Source organism: Zeugodacus cucurbitae, chromosome 6 (genome assembly GCF_028554725.1).
Source record: "Zeugodacus cucurbitae isolate PBARC_wt_2022May chromosome 6, idZeuCucr1.2, whole genome shotgun sequence".
Lineage (NCBI taxonomy): Eukaryota > Metazoa > Arthropoda > Insecta > Diptera > Tephritidae > Zeugodacus > Zeugodacus cucurbitae.
The window spans coordinates 5358730-5371108 of record NC_071671.1 but is presented as its reverse complement, the minus strand read 5'-3'; the positions used below and the strand labels follow the sequence as shown (position 1 = coordinate 5371108).

The 12379-nt window shown below is 36.2% G+C and overlaps 1 protein-coding gene across 1 annotated transcript; it reads right to left on the bottom strand.

Annotated features, from left to right (window-relative positions):
- Positions 1 to 593: 593 nt before the first annotated feature.
- On the bottom strand, positions 594 to 11938 carry Ttpal_11 (uncharacterized). Its single transcript, XM_054235140.1, has 7 exons — positions 11490 to 11938; positions 7018 to 7380; positions 6584 to 6956; positions 6269 to 6522; positions 1479 to 1790; positions 1044 to 1416; positions 594 to 953 (listed from the first exon to the last, which is right to left on the bottom strand). The coding sequence occupies exons 2-7, from the start codon at positions 7344 to 7346 to the stop codon at positions 696 to 698; spliced, it is 1899 nt and encodes a 632-aa protein (XP_054091115.1). The 5' UTR covers positions 7347 to 7380; positions 11490 to 11938; the 3' UTR covers positions 594 to 695.
- Between the last annotated feature and the right edge of the window lie 441 nt (positions 11939 to 12379).

The following is a 12379-nucleotide window of genomic DNA, read 5'->3' as shown; positions in this document are numbered from 1 at the left end:
GAAACGACAATTTTTTTACCTAAAAAACGATTTTTTTTTTCAGAACTACGCCATTTTGTTAATTTTTGATATTTTTCAAAAATCCTAGGTCATTGTATAGGGAATATATTAAACTTTAATAACTTTTTGATTTTAGTGTTTCAGTCACTCATTCGACCGGAATGATGTCAGCAGTTGGAGAACTTATTTTTTGGCACCTCCCAAGACAGCCTATAACTCCGTTATTTTTTTTTCATATTTTTGTAAAAAAAAAAAATCTTAAAATATAGTTGGATGCACACCTTATTATGTCCAAAAAACTTTGAAATATTCGATCAAGTACTTTCTTTAAAAAAATTCACGAAAATCGCCTAATTTTTCATGGGTTACACTGGTATAGCCCCTTAAGAATAATAGAAACATATACACAACTATAAGCTGCAGTGATATGGAATTGAGTGTTTCTGAAGTTTAGAGTTCTATTCTTAAAACCCTTACTATTTCCTTTTAGCTGTTATGGAAATAATTAGATATACTTGCAGACAATTTTTTCCTACTGGGTATTAAGTTTAATAAACTGATAAGCCTCTAGCTATAATAAAAAAAATTAATCATTAAAAAACCACCGAGCTCACTTGTTAAAAATAGTATTCCAGTTATCCATGAATATAACAAACATACATACAAAAAATCCAAAATTTTTATCACATATTAACTTAGTCTACTTCCAACTTCCTGAAAGAACCCTGCACACCAAAGAGTTGATCGAAATCGACTGGTTTGCCAGGGCGTAGCTTCTCATCCGTGCCATATTGAGCATTCGCCTTGAAGTATTCGCGATATTCGTCGAGTTTCTTATTGAGCTCGGCAACGCTCTCTGCAATCGAACCATTCTCACCACCATATTCTTTGGGTAAATATTTCAAAGGGATGTGCTCGTACAGATTATCCAGTTTATTGCCATGCAGAGAGAGCTGTAATGGAAGTGAAAAGGAATTTATTTATTTGCAAAATTTTATTCGCACAAAAATCATGCCAATTATACGAATAATTCCTTTACTTACACGCTTCTGCTGTTTCTTCGACAACATGGGTTTAAGTATATTGAAGAACGCCTCGAAACCGCTTGGTATATTAAGGAAGTGTGTACCCTTTGTGCGAAATGGCAAAGCTTCCTCCGAGAAGATGGTCAGCTTTTTCAGACTAGACGGTGTCATTTGCATTAAATGCGCTGTGGATGCCTTTTTCACATCAACTAATGTTGTTATGCCATAGACAACGGCATAATCATCCTCGAGCATTAATATCTCCTGTATGCCATCCATTGCGCGTGCAACATCTTCAATGGAGTATTTGTCAACTGAGTAAACGCCTAGTGTTACCACAGCAATACGTGGTCCATTCTCATTTAACGGTGTCGGCAAATAGACGAGTATACTGTGTAAGAACAAATCAAGTTTTATAATTTGTACGTAATATGAAAGTATTCAAGCATTTACCCGGTATTTATCAGTTCGCGCACCTTCTGTTCATCCACATCATTGATGGTGAAGAATTCCGGATATTTGGTGCGTAACGTATAGAATTTATCGATTTTGCTCTTCGCCTTCTCCAAACTAAATTTGCAGCCACGCAGGAAGGAGAGCAAGAATTGATCATCATCACGTGCGCGCAAATGCGGCTGCTGTTGGATCCAGGTGCGCAGCGCTGCAATATCGGCCGCCACGCGCTCAGGCACTTCATTCAGCTCTTTAATCGCCGCAGCTTGCAGTTCGGGATTTAGTGGTCTTATAGTGAGTTGTGGCATTTTGTTTCACTTTTATAATTTTTTTTTTTTTGAAAATTCGCTGAAATCGTGCTATGCAAACGACCTTTCGTCTAACCAGGTCTGCGTAAACTGTTTGAATGTTCCTTTTTTAAATTGGCGGTGAGTCAAACTGTTGCTGTTGTTGTTATAGACAGACATATGTATTTCATTTGCGGTATATTTGCGCAAAGTCATTTAAATTCGTCGATAATGGTTTAATCAATTGCTATGGATAAGAAAGTTGAGATAGTATTGCTAGATAAGTACTGATGAAGTTAGGCGAAACAAGACTGTTTCTTAAACGAAAAGTAGTTTTATACCACTACCAACTACCTTTTTTATTTGCACTTTGAACTCATTTGACATTTTTCAGCTTTAATTAAGTTCACAGGCGTGCATTAGGCTGAATGCACAATGCATTAGCTTAGATATTGGTTGAAAATAAAATGAGATTTTTGCTGTATATTTGTATAAACAGTTATATTCTTTTAATTCTTTTGAAAGTTATCGTTATAATTGTAAAGTGTAAATTCTAGCCACACTCTGCTGTACGTCCACTATGTACTTAGCCTTACCACAAGTGTTCTATACCTTATAACCATTATTATATATGTCTATCTGCCTAATTATCTGTATGGAGATATGCATATCGATATATAAAAATATAAAAGTGAATTAGCAATAAAATTTTGTGATTAGTTCAAGGCTTATCTAATCGCTATAGATTTGCGTGAGCAATTAATTGCCGTATAATCCAATTCAAATGCCATAATGTTAATTATAGGTTAGAATTAATACCTTTAAATAGTACTTCAAAAATTTCGAACGGATTAAATATTAATGGATCACAAATGAGTATAAAAACATAGAAATTAAATATTTTAATATACTCAGTCAGCACTAGTTCGTTGCCTGATTTTTTGCGTGCAAGATATATTATCTTGGCGATTTATACTTTAGGACAGTATTAGTATTGTTTTTGTACCGATTTTTAAACTCTCGCATCAAAGTTGCTATGACAGTATTATAATTTTGTTCACATAACGGTTGTTTGTGAGTCATAAAACTAAACGAGTTAGATATAGAGTTACATATATATATCAAAATAACGACGATTTGTTATTGAAACCGAAAACACAAAAAGTCTCATAACTATATATGTATATATATTTGGCGCGCCACTCATTCCTGCTTTTTGCTTTTTGGCGCCAACTGGAAACACCAAGTGAAGGCAGGTCCCTCTCCACCTGGTCCTTCCATCGGAGTGGAGGTCTCCCTCTTCCTCGGCTTCCACCAGCGGGTACTCTATCGAACACTTTCAGAGCTGGAGTGTTTTCATCCATTCGAACAACATGACCCAGCCAGCGTAGCCGCTGCTTTTTATTCGCTGAACTATGTCAATGTCGTCGTATAAATCGTACAGCGCATCGTTCCATCGTCTGCGTTATTCGCCGTTGCCAATGTTTAAGGGACCATAAATCTTCCGCAAAACCTTTCTCTCGAAAACTCCTAGTGCCGTCTCATTAGATGTTGACACCGTCCACGTTTCTGCACCATGAAGTAGGACGGGAATGATGAGGGACTTGTAGAGTTTAGTTTTTGTTCGTCGAGAGAGGACTTTACTTTTCAATTGCCTACTCCGTCCATAGTAGCACCTGTTGGCAAGAGTGATTCTGCGTTGGATTTCAAGGCTGACATTATTATCGGTGTTGATGCTGGTGCTTAGATATACGAAATTATCTACTACAAAGGTATGACTGTCAACAGTGACGTGGGAGTCAAGACGCCAGTGCGCTGACTGTTTGTTTGATGACAGGAGATATTTCGTCTTGTCCTCATTCACCACCAGACCCATACGCTTCGCTTCTTTATCTAGTCTGGAAAAAGCAGAACAAAAGGCGCGGTTGTTGCTTCCGATGATATCGATATCATCGGCATACGCCAGCAGCTGTACACTCTTGTAGAACAACTATACCATAAATAAAGCTAAAAAAAGTAAAATTTGATATAAAGGATCGTACTAGGAAGGGGCATATTTGTATGTAATAATGTGGATATGGTCCGGCCCCAAAATATGTTTTTATATATATCTCGCAAACCAATTCAGTCATAGAAACTAAACTTTCTGCAGACGTTTCTTTTAGCCACTTTCTTATGTATGTATGTATGTGATTGGCGTTGCAACCGTTTAGCCGGTTATAGCCGAATCGACGATAGTGCGCCACCTGTCTCTCTCCTTTGCAGTTCGGCGCCAGTTGGAGATCCCAAGTGTAACCAGGTCGCTCTCCACCTGGTCCCTCCAACGGAGTGGAGGCCTTCCCCTTCCTCGGCTTCCTCCGGCGGGTACTGCATCGAACACTTTCAGGGCTGGAGTGTTTTCGTCCATTCGGACAACATGACCTAGCCAGCGTAGCCGCTGTCTTTTTATTCGCTGAACTATGTCAATGTCGTCGTATAACTCGTACAGCTCATCGTTCCATCGTCTGCGGTATTCGCCGTTGCCAATGTTCTGAGGACCATAAATCTTGCGCAAAATTTTCCTCTCGAAAACTCCTAGTGTCGTCTCATCTGATGTTGACATCGTCCAAGCTTCTGCACCGTAAAGCAGGACGGGAATGATAAGTGACTTGTAGAGCTTGATTTTGGTTCGTCGAGAGAGGACTTTACTGTTCAATTGCCTACTCAGTCCAAAGTAGCACCTGTTGGCAAGAGTTATTCTGCGCTGGATTTCGAGGCTGACATTGTTCGTGTTGTTGATGCTGGTTCCCAGGTATACGAAATTATCTACGACCTCGAAGTTATGACTGTCAACAGTGACGTGGGAGCCAAGACGCGAATGCGCCGACTGTTTGTTTGATGACAGGAGATATTTCGTCTTGTCCTCATTCACCTCCAGACCCATTCGCTTCGCCTCCTTATCCATGCGGGAAAAAGCAGAACAAACGGCGCGGTTGTTGCTTCCGATGATATCAATATCATCGGCGTACGCCAGGAGCTGTACACTCTTGTAGAAGATTGTACCTTCTCGGTTTAGCTCTGCAGCTCTAATAATTTTTTCCAGCATCAGGTTAAAGAAGTCGCACGATAGTAAGTCACCTTGTCTGAAACCTCGTTTGGTATCGAACGGCTCGGAGAGGTCCTTCCCAATCATGACGGAGCTTTTGGTGTTGCTCAACGTCAATTTACACAGCCGTATTAGTTTTGCGGGGATACCAAATTCAGACATCGCGGCGTAGAGGCAACTCCTTTTCATGCTGTCGAAAGCAGCTTTAAAATCGACAAAAAGGTGGTGTGTGTCGATCCTCTTTTCACGGGTCTTCTCCAAAATTTGGCGCATGGTGAATATCTGGTCAGTTGTCGATTTTCCAGGTCTAAAGCCACACTGATAAGGTCCAATCAGTTTGTTGACGGTGGGCTTTAGTCTTTCACACAGTACGCTCGATAGAACCTTGTATGCGATATTTAGGAGGCTGATCCCACGGTAATTGGCGCAGATTGTGGGATCTCCCTTTTTATGGATTGGGCAGAGCACACTGAGATTCCAATCGTCAGGCATGCTTTCTTCCGACCATATTCTGCAAAGAAGCTGATGCATGCACCTTATCAGTTCTTCGCCGCCGTATTTGAATAGTTCTGCCGGTAATCTATCGGCCCCCGCTGCTTTCTTATATGGTACAAAAATGGAAGAAATCGGATTATAACCACGCCCACCTCCCATACAAAGGTTATGTTGAAAATTACTAAGAGTGAATTAACTCACTAACTAAAAACGTTAGAAACACTAAATTTTACAGAAGAAATGGCAGAGAGAAAGTTGCACTCAGATTTTTTTACAATATGGAAAATGGGTGTGGCGTCAAAAACCATACCTCAGGAACTACTCGATCGATTTCAATGAAATTCGGTACATAATATTTTGTTGACACCCTGATAACACGAATAAAAATTGAGCGAAATCGTTTCACAACCACGCCTATTTCCCATATAACTCAATTTTGTATTCAATCGGATTCCTTTACTTCATAATATATTCATTATCTATCAATGAAGATAGCGGAATAAAATTTTGCGCAAATACTGTACTTAAGGTGTGGCATAAATTGTGAAAAAATTTTCGAAATCGGACTATAACTTTTCAAGGTCCCGGAGAACGAACTTAAAGAACTCAGTGCCTTAATGCCGAATATATGAGTTAAATTGTGTGTTTTCTCAATATCAATAAATTTCGAGAGTACAAAATGTTCGGTTTACAACCGAACTTAGCCTTTCCTTACTTGTTTTAAATAATTTTTTTTCAATTAAATTTATTTAAATTGATTTACAAAGCAATAACTTATAGAAATATTTACTGGGTATACCAAAACATGACATTCAATAATTTACATAATCACTATTAAATATTATTTTATTATATGTGTAGTATACATAAAACAGAAAAATATCAAAGCAAATATATTAAATTGCTAAAAAATAATTTTGCGCTAATCAACTTCTAATTTACGGAATGAACCCTCCAGTCCGAAACAGTTCTCATAAGTATAGAGCGCGCCCTCGCGCAATTTCTCGTTAGTGCCGAATTTCGGTTCCAACAAAAAGTAGTCGCGATAACGCAACAATTTCGCCTCCATGCGCTCAACAATATCGGCTATGGTGCCATTCTCACCGCCATACTCCTGCGGTAAGTACTCGCGTGGCACAAAGTCGTACAACGCTTCGGGACTAGAATTGACGGAAATCTGTGAAGACAGAAATTATAAAAAAAAACCTCATTATGCGCTATAACACACTCCGACTCACCCGACTGAGCATTTTCTCCGGAAAGAATGTGCTTAGCGTCTTAAAGCCCTTCTCGAATGGCGCCGGCACATTAATGAAATGTGTGCCACGTTGACGCATTGGCATCGCCTCCTCAGCGAAAGTTGAGAATTTACGCAGCAAATCCGGTTTCAATTGCAGAAAATGTTGGCCACTCACATTACACATGTCCATAACCTCAATATAGCCGCTCACGGTGGAATTGTCATCTTCGATCGTCATAATTTCGCCAAACATCGAACCGACGCGTATAATATCGGCGAACTTGTATTTGGTAGTGTCATACGAGCAGGCGCGTATGATCGTTATGCACGGACCATGATAGTCCGCGGGTAGCGGTATCTGTAATATGATGCTGTAAGCGGTATAACTTTAGTTTTAATATACTGTTATAGAAAACCGACTTTCATATTTACCCCAAACGCACGATCTCCATCACCAACGGATCGTCCACCTGTCGCCGCTCATTGAACACCTCCGGCAAGGCTGCCTTCAGCGTATAATAACGATCGATTTTCTGCTTCGCCTTCTCCAAACTATTCTTGGAGCCGCGCAAAAAGCCGACAAGAAACTGATCATTGGTACGCGCATACAAGTGCGGCTGTTTGTGTATCCATTGGCGTAGTGCGAACACATCTTCGGCCACACGATTGGGCACCTCGTTCAACTCTTCGCAGGCGATTTTCTGTAAAGTGGGCGCAAGCGGTCGTAGTATTGGCGTTGCATCGTCGCTGATGGGATTCATTTGTGGATTGTGTGTGGGTTGTGTGAGTGTGCGCCTAAAAGTAGATTAACCTCTTAAGTGACAAGCGCTTAAATGAATTTAATAAATATATGTGTTTGATGCGGCTGTTGTTAATGAAACGAAGCCACATTTTGCACTGACTTCTTTTTGAATACCGTGATATCTAAATACAGCACCGTTAATTGTGTAAAGGTGATTTAGATAATGGCAATTGTGTTTCTATGCGAAAGGATTAGAAATTAATAAAAATGTGTATGTGATTGTTGTAAGGCTTGTGGGCTTAACGATTTTATTTATTCATTGGACAATCTTGTATATATGTATATAAATATGTATTAAAAAAAATAATAAATATATAAACATGTATGTATGTATGTACGAGTATATACTAGATTAACTGCGTCCGAGTACCATATGATTTATAGCTTTTTTGATATCTGATATCAGTGACTGTATTGTCTTAAAGAAAGTCAATAGGTCGGCCTGTGCTTTATGTACTTCATTTATAATTTATTACTATGTTAATTAAGGCAATGTTTGCTTTTATATAATTAAAACACAATTATCAATTACGTACAAGGAAGGAGAAATGGCACATGGAAAACAATGAACCGATTTTAAAAAAATAAAAAAAGTTTTTAAGAATTTTCGGAGATAAATAATGGAATTTATATTAAAAAATATTATATTTTTCTGAGTTGTAAGAAACAACTATTATTATTATAATTTTATATATATTTAAATATATATATATATATATTGGCATATATAATATAATATATATAATTCGTCGCTTTTTATCAAATTTTAAACGAAAAAAATGCGGATTTTGTATACGCTTGTTATCAGCCGCGACGTGAATGTTTTTAGTTTTTTCATCGAATTTGTGTTTTGTGCGTTCACTCGACGCATTGCCTGCTCACAAAGCGGATTTTCAAATTTTAAAAAGACGTAAAATTTTCAAATAATAAATCTGACGATAAGACAAACTGTTGACTGTTGCTAGTGTTAATAAAAATGTGGTCGTTCGATAGGAAATATTTGAGCTATAAAAAATTTGATAATCTAAAAAATATTTAAGATTTACTCCATTCTTACAAACAAAAAATACATGATTTGAATCCAAGTTAGCTTCAAAATTTCATTTCACGTTTTAAGGAGACCAGTGTAATTTTTTTTTATTTTTTAAGAAAGTACTCGATCGAATGTTGCCAATTTTTTGGACATTACCATTCCAGGTACAGAGAGAAACTGTTACAAGAAAAAAACTCAGAGGGAATGAATTACATAAAAATATCTGAGGGATTTACCTATATTTTCTGTGAAAAATTATCCTTAGGCACTGAGTTCTTCATGTTCGATATCAGGGGCCTTGAAAAATCATGGTTCGATTTTGACAATTTTTCCACAAGTGATGTCACATACAGTATTTGTGTAAAGTTTTATTCCGATATCTTCATTGGTTCTTAATGTATGTATTATATTATAAAGTGAACGAATCAGAATAATTCAAAATTGAGTTATATGGGATGCAGGCGTGGTTGTGAACCGATATACCCCAAATTCCACCCGTGTCATTAGGGTGCCAAGAAAGTGTTATATACCGAATATCATTGAAATCCATCGAGTAGTTCTTGAGATATGGTTTTTGACCCATAAGTGGGCGACGCCACGCACATTTTCCATTTTGAAAAAAATCTCAGTGCAGTTTCTTTCTGATATTTCTTCTGTAAAATTTTGTGTTTCTGACGTTTTTCGTTAGTGAGTTAACCAACTTTTAGTCATTTTCAACCTAACCTTTGTATGGGAGGTGGGCATGGTTATTATCCGATTTCTTTCATTTTTGGACTGTATAGGGAAATGGCTAAAAGAAACGACTGCAGAGAGTTTGGTTTATACAGTTTTTTTCGTTTGCAAGATATAAACAAAAAACCTATTTGGGGGCGGGGTCACGCCCACTTAAAAAAAAATTACATCTAAATGTGCCCCTCCCTAATGCGATCCTATATTCCAAATTTTATTTTTATTTATTTATTTATTTTATTGACACTGTATATGTTTTCGGTTTCCGCCATTTTGTGGGCGTGGCAGTGGACCGATTCCCATTTTCGAAAGCAACCTCCTCAGGGTGACAGGGAATATGTTTGGAACACATTTCATTAAGATATCTTAATTTTCACTCAAGTTATCGCTTGCACGGGCAGACGGACAGAGGAACGGACAGACATCCGGATTTCAAATCCACTCGTCATCCTGTTCATTCATATACATATATATAACCCCATATCTAACTCTTTTATTTCTGGGTGACACAAACAACCGTTATGTGAACAAAACTATAATACTCTCTTTAGCAACATTTGTTGCGAGAGTATAATTAACAAAATAACGTAGTTCTGAAAAAAATTTTATTTTTTAATGCCCAATTGACAATTTTTAACAAATCAAAAAGATTGTTGGTCATTGTATAGTAAAAATATTCGGGTACTCAATTTAAATTTGAAGTCGATTCGAGAAAAACGTTTAAAGTTTCGACTATAGCAGCTTATACCTGTGAGTGGTCCCTCTTAAAACGCTGCTATCCAAAAACTATTCAATATCGAATAAGCAAAAAAAATAAAAACTCGATTGCTTGCAAAAGTCCACTGGTATAGCTCCTTAAGAGGTTATATACAGTTAGAATTTTCAAAAAATCGATTTTTTTTATTTCATTTTCTTAATGTACATATATTTAAGAATACACACAGAAAATTTCATATCGTTCCGGTGAATATTTTCAAAGTTACAAGCAAATGAAAAATTTGAAAAGGCGTTTCAGAGTGCTTGGAAGTACAAGGTCCAAACTTTAAACGCGTTTTTCTCAATATGGTGTTTTCAAAGTCGGTGACCAACATTACTCGAAAACGGCTAGACCGATTAGTCTCAAATTTTAACACGACCTTCTTAAATATATTTTTTAGTAATTAATCGAAGATTTTTTCTCTCCGATAAATATTTTTTTTTATAAACAATTTAAGGCCGAAATTTCGGTGAAAAATCGATTTTTTTTTTAGAAACCGCCATTTTGTCAAACAATTTTTTTTAATTTCGGATGATCCACTTCCGAGATATAGTGGTCACCGCAAAACGTCTTTTTTGAGAGGAGCTCCTGGAGATCAGCTGTAGCTCTTTTTCAAATAAATATTTTTAATAGTACTAAGTCTTAAAATACAGTTAAAAGATACCATAATATGTGTATAAATTTTTGGATCAATAAATTAAAAAGTTTTCTCAGAAAAAATTCTGGAAAATTCACTTTTTTTCGGTCGTCTAACTGTATATAACCCCTTAATGGCAAGTGTAAGTATGACCCTTAATTCTTGAATAGTATCCATAATTTTTTAAGGTGTATCAACTTTTCCTACTTTTTTCGCTTTTTTACACCGAATTATCGACTCATTTCCCGCCACCAATTTTTACTAATTACCAATTGGCGTTCAATAAATTTTACAAACAAGTACGTCAGCAAGTGAAACTTGTTTAGAAATAGAACAAAATGATTTTAACACATGAAAATATATAAAAGCAAATGTTTACTACATTTGAGTCAGTTAGCATTGTGACTAAGGTGCGCATAAATTCAATTCTGTATGAAGCTTCAAATCCAAATAAAAAAAAAAAATCAAAAATGATTAAGCTGAAAGCGGCTTTTTCGCTTTTCAGCTGTGCCGCTTATAAAGCTTTTAATCGTATTAAACTATTTTATAAAGCGACATCTATAAACATTATTCAAGGTTTTTGAAACAATTCAAAACTTTAGATTCCATATACTGCATAATATTTTTTATGAAAACTTCTCAAAAGTTTTTTTTTTGAAATTTCAAATTTAAAATATGTTAAAAATAATATTTTTTTCATTTATCATTTTCATTATTCTCTTAATATTCATTATTCTCTGTTCGTATATGACAAATAAGTAATAATAGATCGATAATTAATTTAATATTTTTAAATGAAGTCAAACAACTTATGCAGTCTAGAGAATTTAGATAAAAAACTGTCAACAATTTGCTTACTTGACCTTTTAAGATTTTTTCATTCATTTTGGCAAGCAAACATATCAACTTTTCAGCTGTCACTCTCAATCTTTATTTGGCAACTTACCAAAAAAAGAATTGCAATTGTTTTGAAGGTGTTAATACGATAATTATATTTGAATTTTAATTGCTTTTTTTGCGTCAGTTTCGCTTTTGTTTTCTCTCCCACTCTCAAACACAAATTCAGTATATTTCGCCAATTTCTTATAACGTTGCTAGCGTACGATTTTGCACCTTCGTATTTTGTTAAAATTTATTAATAAACTTCAGTATATGACACCACGCCGACACGGTTAAACCATCAAATACAAGAAATCACAATATGCACAAGACAAGGCGCGCACATGCAGTCACACGCTTACGCCGCTTCCGCTCGAATACTGGTAACAAGGCACGAAGAAAACCACTTGTCGTTGCACAGGTGAAATCAAATCGGATGCAATCGCCGGTTTTTGTAACGCACCGTCTGAGGCGCCACGAGCAACTGTCACAGCGCTAGTGCAGCGAATGCCGCCAAACGGTAGCGTAATCTGTCAAACCAATGAAATTCAGTGCTAAAAGCAAAAACAACAAATCAAAATAATATAATAAAAAAAGAAAAAAAAATGCAAAAAAATTAAATAAGAAAAGCAAAAAAAAATAAAATGTGAAACAAACACAAACTGCAAAGTGCTAAAGCAATAAAAAGTAAAAATACAACAACAACAAAATTAAATAAATAAAACAACCGTAACCTAACAATCATAAGTTGCAATAAAACACGCAAGCAGCAAGCAGTCACTCTTGCGATTCAAACACTACACACTACAAATTATAAGAAGAGCAACAACACAATTATAACAAATATAACAAAAACGTAGGTGCCTATATATACATATATATGTGATTGTATGTATGTATGCACACGTATCGTAGAGATTAGTTAATGCATTGAAAACACACACATAAAAAAACCCG

Excerpts from the sequence above, each read along its gene's own strand:
- Ttpal_11 (XM_054235140.1), bottom strand. The coding sequence starts at position 7,346 with ATGAATCCCATCAGCGACGATGCAACGCCAATACTACGACCGCTTGCG. Across the intron at positions 1,417-1,478 it reads CGCGAACTGATAAATACCGG|TATACTCGTCTATTTGCCGA; the intron begins GTAAATGCTTGA and ends GTTCTTACACAG. Across the intron at positions 954-1,043 it reads CGAAGAAACAGCAGAAGCGT|CTCTCTCTGCATGGCAATAA; the intron begins GTAAGTAAAGGA and ends CTTCCATTACAG.